The 20,848-nt window shown below is 42.6% G+C and overlaps 1 protein-coding gene across 1 annotated transcript in view; it reads left to right on the plus strand.

Moving 5' to 3' along the window:
• Window positions 1-20,848, plus strand: part of DNAI1 (dynein axonemal intermediate chain 1) — a 148,172-nt gene that overhangs the window by 56,011 nt on the left and 71,313 nt on the right. The window contains exon 13 of the mRNA XM_086770559.1: window positions 12,963-13,210. Within this exon, the coding sequence (XP_086626685.1) occupies window positions 12,963-13,210 (248 nt within the window). The remainder of the gene's footprint in view (window positions 1-12,962; window positions 13,211-20,848) is intronic.

Consider the following 20,848-nt stretch of genomic DNA (forward strand, 5'->3'; position numbering starts at 1 on the left):
TATATCTAATTCCTGTTCACATAAGCAAGATCAGAATCAGCCCACTGTTTTCACTGTGTGGGTGATTTCTACCTTTTGCATTAGAGCATAAGCTTTTTCCTTGATTGTTGGAAGGAACTGTATATTAGCACATCGATTGGATTTTAATCTTTGGCTATGGCAGTGTTGGTCTAGAATCACAGAATTGTTTAGGTTGGAAAAGACCTTTAAGATCATCAAGTCCAACCATTAAACTATCACTGCCAACTCCACCAGTATACCGAGTCCCTAAGCACCATATCTACACGTCTTTTAAATACCTCCAGGCATGGTGACTCCACCACCTCCCTGGGCAGCCTGGTCCAATGCTTGACAACCCTTTCAGTGAAGAAATTTTTCCTCATACCCAGTATAAACCTCCCCTGGCACAACTTGAGGCCATTTCTTCTTGTCCTGTCACTTGTTACTTGGGAGAAGAGACCAACACTGCCTCCCTACAACCTCATTTCAGGTAGTTGTGGAAAGTGATAAGGTTTTCCCTCAGCTTTCTTTTTTCCGGACTAAACAACCCCAGTTCCCTCAGCTGCTCCTCGTAAGGCCTGTTCTCCAGACCCTTCACCAGCTTCATTGCCCTTCCCTGGACACACTTCAGCATCTCAAAGTCTTTCTTCTAGTGAAGAGCCCGGAACTGAACAGAGTATTTGAGATGCAGCCTCGGCAGTGCTAAGCACAGGGGAACAATCACTTCCCCGCTCTTGCTGGACACACTATTCCTGATACAAGCCAGGATGCTATTGGCCTTCTTGGCCACCTGGACACACTGTTGGCTCATATTCAGCCAACTGTTGACCAACACCCCCAGGTCCCTTTCCGCCAGGTGGCTTTCAGCCGCTCTTCCCCAAGCCCATAGCATGCATGGGGTTGTTGTGACCCAAGTGCAGGACCTGGCACTGAGCCTTGTTGAACCTCACACAATTGGCCTCAGTCCACTGATTCAGCCTGTCCAGATTCCTCTGCAGAGCCTTCCTATCCCCAAGCAGATCAACACTCCTGCCCAACTCGCTGTCATCTGAAAACTTACTGAGGGTACACTCAATCCACTTATTTCATACAAAAGCCAAATATGAAGTTAAAGAATTATATAAAATCAGGCTGGAGCGGGCCTCCAGGAATAATTTCTCTATATCAGGACAGGCTCAATCCTGCCTAATGGCTTCTGACAAATGTGTAGCACTTTTAAGACCAGTCTCTTAAAGCTCAAGAGGATGGGGTCTCTTCTCTCCCAGCATTGTCAGACTCACTTGGTGGAGAAAAAATCTGCAAGAGTGCAGCTGACACCCCTTGCCAGAGAATTTGTTATATCTCCAAACCTGAAATTCAGAAGTAAAGGAACAGAGCTTGAACTGGAAACCAGATGAGGGATTTCCCACTTCAGTCAGGCGGGCAAGCAAAGACACATCCTTCCTGGAGGAGAGTCTCCTTTCCAGTGGCCGTGCTGCCTTATGGCAGCAGGGACCTTTTAATTCCTTGTACAGATGCACATGTAGAGGGCCTTGAAGCTCATCACAAACTATGTCCTGCCAATGTTGCTCTCTTTGGAGAAAGACTTCTGCAGGGGAACACCTCCCCAGAGTAGGGTTCTGTTACATGAAAACAAACACAGAGAAACATGGATGGGTTAATGACTGGTCATGTGTTTTGCTCCTTGTTGGGAGATTTTCAAAGGACATGGAGTACCAAGCAAGCAGGGCTCATTCCCACCCTGAGCCTTGTCTCCAGTTTCAATTGGCAAAGAGAGGGCTTAGGGCATACTCAAAGGCTCTGAGGATGCTCCTGTACACTCTTTTTTTTTTTTTTTGTGCTCTGTAGAGACAGAGCAAAACGGAACACCCAATGTATCCTCTGGAAACTATGTCAGCTCCTGTCAATCAGCTGTTTACAGACTGGATCTGTGGAAATGCTGGCTTTGTGCAGGCAGAGTCACTGGTGAAGGCATCTGGTGTAGTACCACATGTGTTGATATTGGCTGGCATCACCTCCGTACTATAAATATCCCACTGGATAGTGGCACAACATTAATTCTTGCATATTTTAATGCTAATTTTACTTGCTTTTTCTAATCAAATATTTACAAACAATCCTGCCGTGCTCTCTGGCATCATGAAGCAGCTCTCTGAAGGAAACCATTAATTTTCTGCTGTACAGCATTGGCTGATTAGATGCTTTGTGGGGGAAGAACTGATATGAAAGCACAGAAATGAAAACAGCAGTACTCCTGCCAACCACTATCGCCTGTTGCTACATGTTGCTTTCATTCATCAACTGGTTTTATTCATTTTTCTGAAGCAATGCTAGTGAGTGAATCTTACCAGAGAACTGCACAGACTGTGAAGCGGTGCTCAGGAGCCCAGGAGCTTGCCTTCCTTGCTGTCTTCATTCCATAACACTGCTCCCAACACCAGAGGTCAGCTTTCTACTGTTCATTTGAAGCCCTTTATGCTCCAACTATGTGATCTAGCTGTTACAGAATATAAAGAAACCAACGAGAAGGTCCGACCCTCCTCCAGGCCAAACGTGACTTGCAGGAAGGGTTATGGTAGAAGTACTTATGGGTTGGGTGACTTACATTGCACTTCTCCCAGCAGAGCTAATTTCTAGCTGCTCTTGCTTTCCACCCTGAAAGAAGGAACAACAACAACAACTTGTTTGTTGTTTAGACTGACTTCAAAGCCAATGGACGTGACAGCTCTTCCGCGGTAACCTGGGATTGCAGGGGGGATGGGATCTCTGCCTGCCTGTTTTAGTTACCTAAATGGTCTTCATTGCTGTCATGTCCGAGTTCCTTTCTTCCTTGGCTGTCATCAGGCCACACTACTTCTGTTCTTACTGATGAAAAAGCCAGGCCAAGGGGCCCACAGAAGACAGCATATATGCAGAGCTGCATTCCTCTCAGATCCTGCAGAGCAGTCCTAGAAACAGAAGGCTGTATTCCAGCAATTCCCATAGAGAGGCAGGGACACTAGAGGCATTTTTTTCAGAGAGGTTATTCAACCTGAAGTGCTGCTTCTCGAGACTTGTGCCATCACACCATGATTCTGTTTTGGAGAGCCCCTAACTTTTCACAACCTTCCTCTGCTCCTGCAAAGAGCAGGAAGCTTGCTAAGTCAGCTCTGTCTTTGCTGGCTAGTATCCAGTCAGAGAGCTGGGTCACCAGGCAGCTTTAAAGACCTAGTTCTCCTTAGATTCCATTTAAGAACTGCTAATTATATAGAGTATTACATGCATGCAATATCACCATCAGTATCCTAAGACAACAGTGCCGTTTAAATTGTTTGTTTTTTCAGACAGATCAGCGACCACAAGGTCACTGGGTTAGAAGAGAGAGGAGGGAAGAAAAAACAGCAGAGGGATCGGCATTTTTAGCAGAAGCCTGTGGTTAGATTGTTTTGTGTCAGTCATGAAAGTGGACTTGAAAATATTCTCCTATCTTGGTGTACACACTGAGAAAGAAAACTTCTGGTTAAATCTGTAAAAGCAGTTGCAGAAGTGCATCTAAGGAGGTCTGACATGGGATGTTGTATGCATTAATGTACTAGAGATTAACAGGAGGGAGGAAGTGCTACTTCTGTGTATGATGCTGATGAGACCTTTGCTGGAATGTTGTATCCAGCTATTAAACAGTTCAATCTTCAAAAAGGATGTTAAAATTGAAAAAGGTTCAGAGACAAGCCACAGCATGAATTATGTTTGGAAACTCTGTCTTACAGTGAAATACTTAAAGAGCTCAACTTAGCTTAATAAGAAGTTTAAGTGGTGATTTGATTACTGTCTGTTAGTTACTTGAAGGGAAAGGAAGAAAATATCTTACAGAATAGGACTCTTTCATCTTACTTTTTCATCTAGGACAGAATCTAGCAACTGGAATTAGAATTCAGAGATCTCAGAAAGCTGGCAATAAATTGAATTTTATTGATCGAAGTAATTAAGCATAGGAACAAATACAGGATTTATTCATCACAATGATCTCCTTTGGCCATAGAATTTATAAATCTGCATTGGGCTTGTGCCATCATTAATTCTAGCAATATTTAAGTTACTTTGTAAGCTCCTGAAGTCAGATAGCTTGTCATTATTCCTAGGGCAGAATGGTACAAAGAAATTGTATAAGACCCCATTAAAGACTTTTTCTTCAAAGGCTTTTCTCTTGTGTCTTTTGTTCTGGAGATGAGTGAGTATCATTTTTCCACAGAGTGGATCAATAAAAACCTGAGGGAAACCTATCTAATTTAATGTTTTCTTTAGAGTTGAAACTTGTGAGACATCAAAACTCTTCTTAGCTTACCTGTGGTTTTTTTTTCTGCTGCAAAATAAAACCACATATTCTTCAGCACAACATTTTTCTCTGCTGATCCCCACTTAGGGAACTCAGTCATAGTTTTCAATTCTCCACTTCATGCTCAGTAATATTTCCTAGGCTGCCAGACTGTCAGAATATACCCAGGGATATCTGGATGTTAACCTCCACTGATTGATACTATAGGTGACTTCAGGTTAAGATACTATCATATATATATTAAAAAATTTCCAGTTTTTAGAAACTTCTAACACCAGAATAGTGTGGAAAAACTCTGCACATTCTTGGGGGTGGTTATTGGGTTTTTTTTTGTTTTGTTTTGTTTTGGGGTTTTTTTGTTTTGTTTTTTTAAATTATTCTGAGTGCTGCATGTTTTGTTGTCAAGGATGTCACTCTGCTGTAATATATGTGAGAGAGGATAAAAGTAAGTTTTAAGATATTGTGGGATGAAGTCAACTAGAGAAGGCAGGAAAAAATTATTCAGGGATGCTTAAATCTTTGTATCAGTGAGTAATCTGAGCAGTGAGTTTAAATTCTAGCAAGTGACTGCTATTGGAAAGAGTCTCAGCTGCCATGAAGGAAGGGCAGCAGATATTGCTCCCAGAGCTATTGCTCATTCAGCCCTGAGTTCTTCTCATCAGATTCCTCCAGATATGAGAGAGCTGACTGGGACTCTTTGGCATTCTCCACCTCCTCCTATCAAATAGTGCCTGTAGTTTAGTAGCTCTTAAAAAGCACTTATACTAACCACCAATCCTACACTTCACATATCTGCTTGAGAGACACAGTATTTTGTGTATTAAAAATAAAAGCAAGCAAAAAAAAAAATTACTGTGAGAAGAACTGAATATCTGCTGTATATTCCAGCTTCATACAAAGAGGAATGCTGGAAAGTACTGTCCAGATTTAATGATCGGTAGCTGGCTGCACAGAGGAATGGGAAGAGGACCATTAGGGACCTGGAAGATATTTAGCCACAAATTAATAGATGGTATTCTAGAAAAAATATCACTGTTTTTATGCCCTATTTTTATACCTTCCTTAAGTGTTTGATAGCCACTGCTGAAAACAGGACAGGCACAAGTTTCTGAACTGTACTGGTTGCTCTTAATATTAGTTGTTTCTTGAAGTACATGCCTGTGCAAAATTGACTGCAGGTTGGCCTGTGTGTGTAACTCTGCTTCTTCTTTGCTCCTCAGTTAAATCTGAGCCTTCTGCCAAGTGTCTTCAGAAAAGTTTTCTGAGCTGCAATATCATTTCTAATTGCCTCCTCCACGGTCTGGGCTTTACATGTTCATCTCATCAGGCATCCGTCTGCTTTCAATAGGCTGCAGCAACATCATGAAAGTCTAACGTTCCTGTCCTTTAATTATGGAATACATAAACATCTCCTGCAGTGTGCGCGTCCCTCTCAGAGCTCTTCAGGTCAGGAATACTGAGATGCTGGCAGCCTAGTTTGTTTGCAGTAACAGCAGGCTGGTGTGATTATCCAAAGGCAGCACATTAATAGATGTCCATTTATTGCATGATCCTGGGGATTTCTGAGCAATGTGTGCCTCCCCACTTGGCCACTTGATGGCACTCTTAAATATTCAGTTGGTTGCAAATGCTATCAAGTATGCCAGTTTTTCAGAACATGGATAGAGGAAATAGAGTCTCAAGTATTAAACAGTGAAACATTATCAAGATCGCAGTTTAAGCCGACCAAAACCAGAGAGGCAGAAGCAAGAGTTCAGCTGCTCGTGGTGACTGCTGCCAGATGTGTAACGGGAGGATTAGCACTTGCCCAGCTTCCCAGCTCCACCATGCTCTGTGGAGTCAAGTGCTTCCTTCTGAATGTTGGAGCCAGGCAGTGTCCTCTGCTCAGTGGTTTCTGCAATGCTGAAGTTTGAGGGAGATTGTAAGTCCGTCTGGCTGAGGGTCAAAGCATAAATGCAGTCCTGAAAACAACAGGAGTGTTGCTTTTGACATTATTGATATATGGAACTTCTATAGCCCCCATCAGTCACCCTTTCCCCTCCTCATTCCTGATGTGTATCCTCAGAAGCGCTGTGGGAAGTACAGATGAGAAAGGACTAAGACCACATTAGTTGGTCTTGACACAGCCGGGTTTGGAATACAAATCTCCCAACTGCTAGTCTTGCACCTTTACTGTACAAGATAAAGATATGTATTCTCTTTCCCTTTTATTTGAGTATCTTCAGAGTGTAAGTTAGCATTCATAACATACAGGCAGTTGCACACTTACTATTTACATTGTAAAACCAAGCCCTTATGAATATCTCATTTAAAGAAGACAATTTTTAAAAGAATTGTAGTGCCTGCTAGACCTATCATGCAAAACCCTGTCTGATCAGAATGAGAAAACTCTGTTTTCACCTACAGCATTGCAAGCTCAGCCTAGTCGCATATTCCTTCTCTTTTTGTGGTGCACATCTGCTCACCTTCATGTGAACCAGGGGAGCTGAAATGCAAGCCAGATCCTCCTGCTCTTTTCGAGAAGGCGCTACATCTTTTCACCCCATTCTCCTCTGTTCTTGTCTACTCCCCTCTGCTCTTGTGTGCACTGCCAAACAGCACATTGTTCCAGGCATTTCCTAAATTTCTCTGTTTTGTGCGCCCGGTTGACTGCAGTCTTTCTTGTATTACTTTGCCAGACTGTATTTTGGAGTAAGATGCAAACATACCTGACAGCTCAGTGTCTTAAAGGCTGTTTGTATCTATCCAGCGTGTTTCTGAGGTGTGCGTCTTGTCTCTGACATGTGCGGAGCCCACAGCAGTTACTAGAACTGCAACACAGCCTCAGGATGTGTATAAATTACAGCTTGCCTTGTCACCTGTCAATTTTGTCTTTTCTAAAATGTCCAAAAGACTTAGTAATTCTGTTTTTTTTCCTGCTAACCGGGGGGATATGTATTTCCCTGGGGTGGGAAGTACCCATGCTCACTGAGTTCAGCCCAGCATAGGTGGTCTCAACAGAGGGGTTCAACTTCTACTGACAAATGTCAGAAAATAAATGCCAGTGGAGTTATCACCTGAGACAGTGTCTTGAGGGGGGGGGGGTGCTAGACGTTGTTTTCACTGGTCCTCTGGGTGGAAATATAAACTCACAGCAGATGAAAAGTGTGACTGATGAAAAGGCAGGTGGAGCTGTAAATCGTGCTGGGAACATGGGCATGATTTACATGGGCTGTCGTACAGAGTGATTAATCTTGTGGTAAGTTGGAATTATTCAAACCAAATGCATTCTAATGCAGCCAAATATAACATTATACCTCTCTGAACAAGGAGGAGTGCTGTGTTTTGGAAGGCAGCAACTCTAAAAGAAAGGGGGAAAAAAAGGCTTTTGTGGACAAGCAATAAATTTGAGTTCCCAGTGATATCTCAGCAAGGAGGGTGAACATGATCCTGGAGTGCAAACAAGGAGTCCTGAGTGGCAGCAGAGATATGATTTACGCATTAGTGAGACTGATACTGGAATATTATGTTTGGTTCTGGAGCCAATATTTTTTATAGCATGCAGAAAAACTGTAGGTAGTTCAGTAAAGAGCATCAAGTTGAATCAAGAGTTGGAGAAGATGCCCTAAAGGTGGAGAGAGGACAATATCCAGTTGAAATTTGGACTGCAAATGAATTTTGTCTGGCCCTAGCACAAGTCCTAGCCATGTGATGTCCTCCACATATCTGTGGAAAGTTTATCTATGCAGTGCTAGTGAAAATAAATGGGATCTTTGAATTCAGGCTGTGAAGGTTATCAGGAGTATGCTGAAAGGTGACTAGTGTTCAGTTTTAAAGTATCTTACTGAAGAGAAAGCACTAGATATGAAGGAAGTCCTTCAACCAATCAAGATAGGCGTAAGTAAGCATTAACAGTGGGAAACCACATAAGTCAAATAAGGAATTAGGTGCAGCTTTTTAATCACTCAAAGTGATTAAACATTGAAACAAACTGCAAAATGAAACAGTGGCTTCTCTGTCTTTTGAGATATTAAAATAAAGTACACATATACTAGCCAAAACCAAGTTATCGGGCTCAAAACAGGATATACCATAACATTTGTGAGCTGCGAAATAGGGGAGGCCAGGCTTTCTGACCTTGAGATATGAAATAATCTCAAAACATTTTCTTTTCTAGGAAGGGACTGTGTTGAAAGTTCAATGTTAGTCTTTTCCGTGCCCATAGTGTTGTTCAGAGCTAGATCCGTAGTGATAAGGGATTGTATCAACACAGTAGTATGCTCAAGTACTTCTGGGCATTTTAGAGAATAGGAATAAAGTGGACATCAGTGATTCCAGTTTAATTTTCCCAGGGATCCTGGGATAAGACCTCTTTGAACAGAGCGCTATGAAGTCCTAGTTCTGCTCCCTGTTCTTCCAGCTTGCTCTACTGTGTTTGGCAGTCCCCACCACTGGCCTTTCTCATTCCCTTGGCTGTAAAAAGACGTGCTGTGGACACAGGCTTAAAGCACTCTGAAGTGTTATAAAACTTTCAGTTATTATTGTTACTCCTCAAGAGCCTCTGAAAACACGTGCAGCATATGCCCAGACTCTCTGAGCTCCTTGGAAAGATTTGTTCTTTCCTGATTTTTCTGAACTATTGGCATACAGTTAAGCTCAAAGTGCCAGCCATTTGCTTTCTTACAGCACACCCATTCTGCAACCGCAGCAAAGCATGGAGTTGGCAGAGCTATTTAAATAAGAGAGTCTTGCTGAAGCAGCGTAAGCTCACCCAGCATGTTTCACAGTGGGTTAGATTAGCCTGTTCTCAGTGCCACGCTGCACAGGTTTTGCTCACTGATAGAAAAAAAGGGGTATTGAGAGTTCATTAATTTGTGACTTGCTCAGTCATCTGTCTGTGCCATGGAGGCTGCAGCCCGGGCAAATTCTTAGGCTGTGCTCAGGGTTTTGCAGACCTGGATAATAATAATAATTTGCTTGGAGAAATTGCTGGACTGCAGATAACCTTTTTTTTGTCCTCTACACTTTAAATATTTAAACAGCTGAGCCATTTCTTTGGGTACCAAAATTTTTGTCTTTGAAACTGACCTCTTCTTCCCAAAGGAGATTGCTAACTGAGAGTAAAGCACAGCCAGCAGCTTCCTTTGGCTTCTTGTAAATCCAAGACTAAAAGATAGACCCCAGCCAGCAAGCTCATCAAAGCGTGGGCATGTCGAGGAAAGGAGAGTAGATGTGCTTGTGCAGCTGTGATGCTACAAAACAAGCAGCTGTTCACAACCGTGCTTCCCCATCTTGCTTCTTTTTTTAGATGGGCTTTTGGAGGAGAAAGAACAGTTTTTAGGCAGCAGAGGATCCTTTTAGCATGGTGATTTCTTGGTTTGAGCCATATCAACAAGACAGCTGGTGGACTTGATTTATAGAAAGCCATGTATCACAGGACCTAAGATGTAAGGCTGCAGTGTTTTGGGTTTTAAATTCTCCAAAGAGAAAGTAATTTGCCAATTTATCACACAAGAAACTGTAGCACTGGCTTCTTGTGTGGTAAAAATATCTACTTTGACTCACGACCACTGAGGATCCTCACATTGAGATTTACTATGTGAATGCAGGATTTACCCCAAGTGTTGTAGTTTCTAACTTGAGGATACTGTTGCATTGAGTGTACTGGTTCAGCCACTAAGCATTTTGGTGGAAATGGAGGAAAACCATGCACGTCTCATGGTGAACTAGTTGCATCCTGAGAGACTGACCACACAGGATTTGGGGCACACTGCAGTGCTCTGCTAGTTTTTACCGAAAAAAAACCACAAGCCTTTCTCTTGAAAAGGCCGTGCTTCAAAGCTGTACCACAGATATTCTACTGTGGGTATGTGCTGTCCCTGCCATTCTGGAGCACTGAATATCGCTAGTAAAATGAGCTCGTTTTTCTTCATTTATTAAAGGACATGTTGATATGTCACAGTTTAGTACTCTGGGTGAGAATTTACCTTTCATTGAAATGGATTTATACGTCTGCTCTCATAAGGTTGTTGTTTTACTGGGATTTATGTGCCATGCTTCAGTGTTAATTGTGGATTATTCTCATCACTTGGCCTTTCATCAGAAATAGGCTGTACTTTAGCAATCGTATTATCCAGACTTACATGAAGTATTCAGACATCTGTGATTTAACCCACATGCATGAAATTTCATAACATAAAGGAGTCAATGGGTAGGATTCTGCTCTTGGAATAAGTTGGATTTGACAGTCAGTGGAGGGCTGGCCATTACAGTCAATGGAGCCCAGAAAGTAAATCAGCAGACCAAATATAGGGATCTTAAGGTGAGTTTTCTGTACTCAGTGAAGTGGATTGATTTGTCTCTACTGATAGTAGCAGGAGCTTAGACTGAGCGCACAAACTGCCAGCCACACAAAGACCTGCATCTGAGTGTCTTAATCTGCAAACTGAATCTCATCTTTCACTCCGCCAGAGCTTCTTCCCAAGACCTTGCTTTTCCCCTGCCAGGCTAACCTCCAGGTGGACTTGCTGAAGCTGCTGAGTTATTTTACCCAATAAAGGCCTACTCCATCATCTCTAATTGAGGAATATGGTGGCCTATGATACTGCCCGATCAGTGCAGAGAGAAGCACCTTCAAAACCCAATTCAGATCTTTGGTGGCTGAATCATCCTCTAAAGGAGTGTCTCCTCTGCTGTTTATGCAGGGAGCATGGAGGACAGCTGTCTGAGGCCCCTCAGCAGAGTGCCAACAGATAGGAAATGAATGTGCACCACAGACTTTTTGGAAATATGCCTGACTGGTCAGAACACTCTAGGAGAAATAAGAGCATGAAATAGGTTGAATTAAAAGGCTGTCTAATCAATTTGACGTCATAGTCCATTCTGCTATGAGTCACTCCTGGTAAGTCATTTCCACAGCGTTCCCAAGTGTTTTTGCTCCTGAGGAGAGGAGGGATTCATCCTTATCGTGGCAGGACCTCAACTTAATACCAGTTCAATGACATTACTTGGCTAAGAACAAAATTGTGGATGCCTCATCTCTGGAAGTATTCAAGGCCAGGTTGGTTGGCACTTTGAGCGACCTGGTCTAGTAGAAAGTGTCCCTGCCCATAGCTGGGAGGTTGGAATGAGATGGTCTTTAAGATCCCTTCCAACCCAAACCATCCTATGAATCTATGAAAGATAATTCTGTGAATTCAAAGGACAGAGCAAATCTCTGATGGAGAAAGCAAGTTCACTTCTTTTTCGTCTAGGATTCTAGGAGTAAGCTTCTCCCCCCCCCCCAAAAAAAAAAAAAAGTTTTAAATACTATTTGGGTTCAGATATGTTTAAAGTAGTGCCAGTATTGGAATCTCACCTCTCTGCAAAATAAAGAAGCCATTTCCCCAGTCTAGCCCCAATGTACAGAGAGACCTGTGAAAATAGAATATTTCCACAATCCAAATACAAGGCAGCAGTAATAGTTTTATTGATATGGAAGTTTCTTTACTTGTTCTTCAAAAGTTCTCTGTGTGGCCCTGATGAATTTGAGGTAAGCAATGGCTGTACCGACATGCTCATTTGAGATAAGCTTGCCACCAAAGAGAGTTCTCTGAGGTTAGTGTTATCACTGGGGTACACATTTACCGAGTCCTTATCCTGCAGACTGGTCAAAATGTTAGGAAATGTAGGAAGCACTTTTAAAAGGAGATTACTGTTCTGGAAATAGGACGCATAGTGGGCATTTGAAGCACGGGAAGCAGTACCTTTTTTTCCCAAATACTGTGTGCCTGCGGGCATTTGACAGTAAGAAGAAGCGCTTGGAGAGATAGCTAGGATACTCTCAGAGAGAGCATTGTTTTCATAGATTAGGAAAGCTCCTTCTTTGCTTCTGGAGAGCTTATCTACATCAACAGCTTTTCTTCCCCTTTAAAAGAACTTGGAAATTGGTTTTTTAGATGAGCGAAAAACCTGAGTATTGCAGAGACAGTCAGGACATGATTAAAAAAAAATACAAAAGAAAGATGGTCCTACTGAGAATAGGGATAGCTAATTTCAGGCAGTGCAAAAGAAAGGTGAATGTAAATAGAAAAGAAAATGGAAAGTCTTCGCAGAAAAAGAGCTTCTGTGCCAAGCAAGGAGGAGATGTTAGACGTAAGCAGAAAATAAGACTGTAGTGACTTGTGCATTGTACAGTTATGTGTAATGGTTGTGGGTATGATGCTTTACAGATACTTCAATGAAATGCTTTTATTTGAAGAAGCAGTGGAGCCTGTAATATCAAATATTGCCAATACAGAAATTGAAGTGCTTCTATCCTTGGTTCAGCCTGCGTGTCTGCAATATTAGTGAAATCCTATCCCGAAGAAAGAAGTGTCCACAAGATTCTTTTTTTTTCTTCTACACATTTCCTCCAAGGCTTCTCAAATCTCTCTCCTAGAAAAAAAAAAACCCTGCCAAACCAGTAGTTTTTCTGCATAAGCACACTGTCTTTATGTCCTGGGGATGACATATCCATGGAGGAAAGGATCTTAAGATGTAGGCATGACCATTTGGTCTTGTGGCTGATGTCCTTCTCACATGACTTTGTATTCAGGTTGGTTTTAGGCATAGGTGAGTGCTGTCAGATTGTATGTCTTAATAGTAGAGGATTTTGGAAACTGATTTAACAGCAAAGCTCCTCCTTATTTAGATGACTTCATGAAGCAGAGCCAGGGCATGCTCCTGCTCTACACCATGAAGAACCCCTCCTTCCCAGAGTATGTCTTCAGCAGTGAGAGTGGCATCATGTGCCTGGACTTCCATAATAACCACCCCTCCCTCGTGGCAGTGGGCTTCTATGATGGCAATGTGGCCGTCTACAACCTGAAGAAGGCAACCTCCCAGCCCAGCTACAAGAGCGGTGCTAAGTCAGGAAAGCACACGGAACCAGTGTGGCAGGTAAGGTTGCTTCTCCTTTTCTCTAACTGGGCTTTTCATTGGGCTGAGTTTGAGCACAGCAGGAAAAGTGCTGTTTGGGGAAAGATGTTTGTTTAATACATGCACTAGCAAATGATTATTAAGCTGTATTTCAAGCTAACTTTAAAATATGCAGAAAGGCAAAGCAATTGCATGAATCCTCAATAGGAACTAAACATGTCAGCGAAAGTTTGCTATAAACAATTATTTCTTCTTAGTTTTCATTATTATAAATTACTTCTGTTTGAGGAGGAACTGATATTCCTCTGTATATATCAGCATGTAATGCTATTTATGTTCCAAATATAAAATTACAGGGCAGCAAGTGATGAGCAGTGTGTAAAACGCATATATCAGCCCTAAAAGAGAGCTCTGTTGTGCACAATAAACCCAGCAGCAACTGCCTGCGGAACTGGCTGCCACGAGGGTTCAAGGCACGTTACCTTGTAGTTGACCTTGAAGTATTCTAGTGAATTAAGAATTGTGATACGCAGGTCATGCTCTTAAAGTAATGCCACTCTGGCCTCTGTCACAAAGTCACCAGATGGATAATACTGTGAAGGGCTAGGGTGAATATGTTGCTACATCCAGCTGACTTTACAGTTATGTCTACAGTGTACTCTAAGTTAAGATTGGAGCACTGGAAAGTATATGCGTTTCTATATCTTGTTATAGCAGTAAAAGTGTGGCAGCACATATTTCAACATGGTCTGTATGAGCCTGTTGAGGTGCTGGGGTGTGTATTTGGTTTGCTAGCCTGGGCTACAGGTGTTACTGCCATTAACTGTTGCTGTCACCTGATTTAGGCTGCCTAATGCGATCATACCTCTAGGCACACTGTCAGTGTTCCTTGTACTTTGGCACATGCTGTGCATGGGTTGTCCCCCATCCATGGCTCCTTGTTATTACATCTTCCAGTAAAAGTCCAAGAAATCAAGGGATCCTGATGGGACTGCAGATGAATGTGGAATATGCAAAGAGCAAGACTGGAGCTTGCTATAAACAGAGGGGTTATGCAAATGTAACATTTCAGAGAAAACCTGAATTTTATATTTGCTACTTTCCTGTCCAAAGCTTTTCCTCTAGCAAACATTTTTAGCTCTTCTTATAGGTTAACATGGTACACTAGCCATGGGCTGTTATCATAATACAATGTGTCAGGCTCATACAGACACGCAGAGAACTCCAAGCTTCTCCCAGTGCCATTTAGGCTTCCAATAAAAAAACCCTGACAAAATAGTAAGTCCTATGTGCAGCTTTTCATGGCCTTGCTGTGACATGCTATGGGAGGTCAACAGCTGTCACTGCATGCCATAGATGCCAGAATCTTAGATCTTTTATGCTCCAGATAATACTGGGAAGGACAGAGTATGCTTAAAGGATATTGTTAGTGGCCTCCTCCCTACAGACCAGAAGCAGGTACGTTCAGTGGTAGAAGCAGTCTGGGGTAGTAGAAGTAGGGTTTTTAGAGGTAGTTCTATGTGTACCACTTGGCAGCAATGTTGCTCAGAGGTGAAAAAAATCATTAGGGACTCCGGGGAGATAGCTCTTAAACAGAGATAAACTATCTCATGGGTATGGCTACCTGTAGGTATGAGTAGCCTACATCAAGTAGGTTAGTAGTTCCTGCTTGTTTGTTTTATTTCTAAAGGTTAAGTGCTGAGAATTCTTATTTTTCTTCTGCAACAAAGTACTTATATTTTTAGTAAACTTTATGGTTTTTTACTTGCTATGTAACTAGTGAGCAAGGGTAGTAATAAGGTGATTGACCAGCAATCGGGAGAAGAGCTTGTATTTCTATTGGAAATATATGAATTGTAGGCATTTGTCAGTATCAGCCAAAACCTTTAGAAAATGTTTTCTCTCCATTTGATGTGAGGAAAAGCGACACGAAGGACTATCTGTTGAGATGTCGCACTGTTATTCCTCATTTAGCATTAAATGATTCTAGAAAGTGATGCCTTGTTTCTCATATTTAATTCAAAGATGCTCTGTTCTCCCCCACCAACACCCAAACTACTCTGAAGCCCAGTCTTTGTCTAGACCACCCTGTGCAGTCCTCACTTTTGTAGAGACTGCAAGCCCCTGACTTTGAAGACCAACTAAAAAGGTAATAAAGTTCTCCCGAACAATTAGGAGCCTTTGTTCTCTGGATTGCTTGGCTCCCTCCTCTTGAAACAATGCAGATCTTTCACAATGGAAGAAAAATGGCAAATGAGTAAAGCAAACTGACAACTCTTTTCTTGTGCCACTTCATCTTCAGTGACTTAGTAATATTTTAGTAAGTTTGCATAAAACAAAGCTGTTGTAACATAGCCCATTATTAAGAGCAAAATATAATAATATAATTTTTCCAATTCTGTTACCTAAGAATGAGTTTGTCTGCCTGATACCACTCCCCATATTTTTAAAAAGCATAGCAATGGCTTCTCATAGCTTTGGCAATTGTCTTGCCAAAATGCCACTGCATTGTAAATAACGGAAAATTCTGGGTTGTTTTAAATTAAACGTTTCTAATTCCTTACTACCAATTGATTAGAATCCAAAGCCAGAAAGGAATAAACACATACATAGAGATGTGAATATATATACATGCAGTACAATGTGGTCAATACACCACCGAAACCTTAATTACAGGAACATAGAACTAGAAAAGGTCTCCCAGGTCAGTGAATTCAGGCCTCTGCCTTTGGCTGCAAACACCAGCTTAAAAGGAGTCAGCTCCTGGGAAACTGTGTCAAACCTGACATGTTCTGCTAGGCAAAAACCTATGTGGAGTTAAGCTAAACCCCACTTTAATCAAAATAATGCTCCAAACAGCCAGCAAAATCCTCATACTCCCATCATCTCCAGCACTGAGTACTCCTAGAAAGCAAATCCCTAGAGAGGGTATCTGAGCCAGTGTCTCAGTCCCAGGGGCTGGCTCTGGGTGTTAATGAGGGTGGCCAAAATGGGACAACTTGACTAGACTTCGGCACCCAGATCCCACGAGAGCAAACTCCTCTAGTGAGAAGGGACACATTCCTAGGAAGGGGCTCTCGGCATAGAGCCGTTGCCAGCCTTTGAGCTTTGTTCTTACTTGCTCCCTTCTTTTTAAAAAGATGATTATTAGGGTATTTACAGCTGAGAAGAGAGGGTTTTTTTCTCACCTTTCATCACTGGGATGTACTAAATATTTTGGATTTGAACGATTTGGAAGCTGGAGCAGTTCAGAAACAGGGATTGGTAACTGAAACTGTCTGCTCTGTTGATGTTTTTTTCTGCTGTTCAATCTCCCTTCTAAAACACATCTTGCTGTACTGATTTGTTTCCACTGTGTGTTTCTAGTTCACTTTCACATCAAACCAAAAGGACATTACTTCTGCTTGCTGCTGGGACTAATACAGAACCAATAGCCAATACTACTGCTGAGGGTTTGAAATTTTTTTTCTTTACTTGCTCACCATCAGAATTACTGACTAAATTCCCACTGCAGAGAGTTGACCCTAAGATCTGCGAAGGAAACATTTCTTTTGGATGTGCTTAAAGCAAATCTCAGTTGTGGCAGGCTTGCCCATGTGCACAGCATGGTTTGGAATTGCCACGGAGAGATCACTGGCTAGAAAAGCAACTTGGTTCATTGTTAATTTACTGAAGCTTATCTGGCTTCTCTGAGGAGCTGATAGCATGGAGCTTCAGATGGTATCCTGAAAGAATTATTTTCTGCCATTTATTGGTGCATGGGAGGAGAAAGGACTGGCCACTGCTTACTAATTCTTCACCAAATGCCTTTCAGGTTAAATGTGATGCTTGTGGTTAGAACAAAAAGGACAAGGCAGGACAGAAATAGTCTGCAAACTGCCAAGGAAACTAGAGAGAGTGTCAGCTTGCAGAATTCCCAGTAGAACTTGTGGAAGTTCCATCTCAAATGTAAACCAGATAAAACACACCTGAGACTTGCTCACTGGACTCTGCCCCGTAGCTGTGTGATCTAAGTCTTTGAATAAGTCTACACTAAATCTTAGCAGTTTAGGAAGCCACCCCAGACTCACTGAGGTCTTGTTTTGCTGATGGAAGTAAATGACTTCAGTTAAAGAATTTCTCTAAAGTCAGCATGACCTGCTGTTCTCCATCCCACTCCGTGCTGCTGGGCCTTTCCAGGAAGCTGATTGTATTTGCTGCACTTAGGAGAAGAAAAAGGATTTTATTCTTAATCCACTGTCACACCAGCACATTGTTTCATTTCTGATGACAGGCAGTCTCCTAAATCTGTCATCTGCAGTCAAACAAACAGATTTTGCAGCTTGCATTGCCTCCGAGATGTTACTGCTTCACATAATATTTTGTTCCTTTGGTTCAGGCAAACAAAGAGTTTGATGCAAAGGAAACAGAAGAAAAAAGAAAAGAGTGAAGGTTGCTATCAAGGTCAGAATAAAGAATCAGCTATCTCAGAATAGGCTAAATGCCCTTTCTGTTGCATTTACTGCTAAGGAGCACAAAATAGGTGTTTGCTGGGGGTAGTTCAGTGATAAAACCTCATTCAACTCTGTGAGTATACTGTTAGAAGATAACCACAGAGGAGAAACAGAAACTTGGAGAAGAAAGGAGAGCAACAGAGACATGAAACCAAGGAGGCTGGACCCAAGATAGGGATAAGGAGCATCAGGATGAGATCTGGCAAGTGGGAGAATGTAGCCTGAAGAGATAATAAAACAGAAACCTGATGGTGAGGATCATTTAGCACAAAACCTCTAGGGTAACACAAACAAAATGCATCTCTCTCATACTCAGTCAGTACAAGGTCTGTGCAGAGGACCTTCCTCTCCAGCTCTAGCTTTCTCCTACTTTTTTCTTGCTACCAGCTCTATCTTGCATACTCAGCCCATTGCAAGTAATTAACTTCTTATGTCCCAGGAGTAAAGGAGGCCAATATTGCCTCACCAGAGAGATCACTTCAGTCATTGAGCACATACACAGAAGTACAGGTGAGTGGGATGAGCATCCGTGGGCCAGCTACAGTGCGTCTGGGATCCAGGTACCTCAATCTGTTGGATGTGTCCGTGTTAGAGCAGTCCTTAGTTGCAGTCTTGCTCTCGACACTGAACTCTGTGTCCAGTAACCTCTGTCGACGACCTGACACTGCACTCCTTGCTGCAGCACTGTGAGGCGTTTGGTGGATGAAAAACATCTGTCATGTTTGCTCCATTGTCCTCTCCTGGAGGGAAGTGTGGGCAGGGAGGGCTATGCTTGGGAAGGGTTGCAGTATGCTTACTGTAGAAAACAGAGTCAAGATCAGCAGCTTTCTGGTTGTCCTTAGTCGCTAGGAAAGTTCACTGTAGAATCACAGCCCTGCTGCAGGAAATCCTGTCTCCCACACAGTCAAGTGTCACTGTTTTTTGGAAAGGTGCTACAGAAGTCCATCAGGAAACTTTGGGCTCATTTAGGCATGGTAGAGATGGAAGAAAGTACAAGACACTACTGTGGCAAAAATTCTGGATAAAATCTTTTGCAGCATATTTGTACCTTGTTCAAAACCTTTTGGACACTTTTTGAGCTATGTTAATGTTAGGCAAGGTAAGTGTCCAAATGCTTCTTCCTAAGTATTTTTGACAATAATAAACAGAATCCCTGATCTTTTAACTTCGATGTTGTATTTTTTGAGATGGTATCAGACTGTATCTTCTGGAGATTCAGTTTCTGTAGCTGGTTATTTTTAAACTGTGCCTTGGGTATGGATTCTTGTGGGTTAGAAATTCTCTTGCAAAGCATCCCTTGCAGATCATGTAACGTTTGTCTGAAAAGAAGGTTTTTCTGCTTTGATGCTGCTTTTCTCTCTGTACTTCATACAGATGCTGAACGTACTTTCTGCCTTCTGCTCTCACTGCTGCTTGCTAATAGTGCTGTGCTGTTCTTCTCCTTCCTCTTCCTTTTACTTAATATCCAAACCATTTTATTGTAGGTTGTTTATTTCTTTTCTGGTGTCTACAACCAAAGTGTAAGTAATTTTCTTTGCCTGTAGTTGTGCTGGTGCTAGTTTGTGAAGAAAACTCCACATATACAATTCAAGAGTCCCTGAAGGCCTTGGTATGTTGGAAAATGTTAGCCTAAGGTTTAAAAGGGCATCTTTGAATCCTGTTCTCCATCTTTATAGCAGTTACAGAAATGTTAACTAAATATTTAATAGGCATCAGGAAGCTACGTTGGATCTTAGCGGGAAAAAAATTGTTTATTTGCTGGCCTGTGAAATGTGACTGCTGATTGCTGGATCTTCAAAAGAAGTGTAGAAAGCATATGAACCGGATGGGTCTTAATGGCACTGATGCAGCCTGTGAAACAACAGAGTGCTTCTCTGGAGAGGATGAAGTAGAGACGGGCGAGTGATAAGGGCAGAGGCAGAGGCAAGCTGGGCAGGGATGGTTTCACAGATATATAGCGAGATGTGAGGAGCCAGGGCTGGCCACAGCTCCCACCCTTCTCCCACCTCTGGTGCCAGGGTCAGCTGCCAGAGCTCAGTGTGGTATCTCGGAGCCTCAGCACCTAGCAGGTCCCATGCTGGCTCTCCCCATCCCTGTTGCAAGCCCGCTCGATCCTGTGATGATGGGAACCTTCTGTCAGGCACATTAGAGATGCTGTCTCTGATTTAGCAGCGTCAGACAGCTTGGGGATTTGGATGCAAGCCTGCCTGCTCTGTGTGTCTGCTTTCCCTGCACACGGAGTGGGGAACTTCATATTTTGTCTGTAAAGTGGAAATCCTGCTTGATGAGCACGGTCAGAATTGAAACCAAGAGCTGTGAATTGCAATTGGTTAAATACCCTGGAGCTTTACAGGCCTCTGGCACCCATCAGGCAGCTGCATGCTATGTCTGACATGGGAACACGGCCACTGACAGTACAGACAGCTGACAGTCTAATGTCTGGTTCCTGACTCCTCGGCTATTAACATACCAGCCTAATAAATACAGTGGGAAGTGCTGAGAGGGGAATAAGCAAGCAGATTTCTGGTGAAATGCTGTACAAAGCAGAGCATCTGAATCCCAGCAGGAAAAAAACAAACTGGAAGTAGGGCTAGCCTTATCCAGTGCTATTTATAACTGAGCTCTGCTTCCTCCAGATAAATCTGAGTCTCTGAAGTGTGAGTGATGCACAAGCTTCAGGTCAGGCCTTTGCCCTGCATCAGTGGCACTCCCATGGCCGGTCTCTCTGCTCAGCTTGGTGCCGAGTTCCTCCAAGTATCGACGAATGTGCTCTTTGGTAGGAGAGGTTTTGCTACCCTTTCTCTGCACCCCAAGCTTGTGGGTGATGTGTGAACACACTGATGTGGTTAGCCTGATTCTTTGCTCCTGTCTGCTGATACTGCGCCCTTGAGTTCATTGGTGCTCAAGAGATGGTGCCTGGGGGTGTGAGTCCCATGAAGATGCCATCGAGCTGGAGGGCACTTGATTTAGGTGTGAGAGAGAAGTGATTTTCAGAAGAGGAGTGTTTATGGGGCTAAATATGGGGGAGTGGGAGTTTATTTTACAGTGAACTTATTGTTGGTGAACACATCTAATGGTTTTCCCTCGGCTATCAAGAAGCTTTCAAGAACTTTGGAGCAGAAAATCCCGGGAATGCTTGTAGTAAAGCTTGCAAGTAGCCATATGC

This window comes from Chlamydotis macqueenii, chromosome Z (genome assembly GCF_036417535.1).
Source record: "Chlamydotis macqueenii isolate bChlMac1 chromosome Z, bChlMac1.mat, whole genome shotgun sequence".
NCBI lineage: Eukaryota > Metazoa > Chordata > Aves > Otidiformes > Otididae > Chlamydotis > Chlamydotis macqueenii.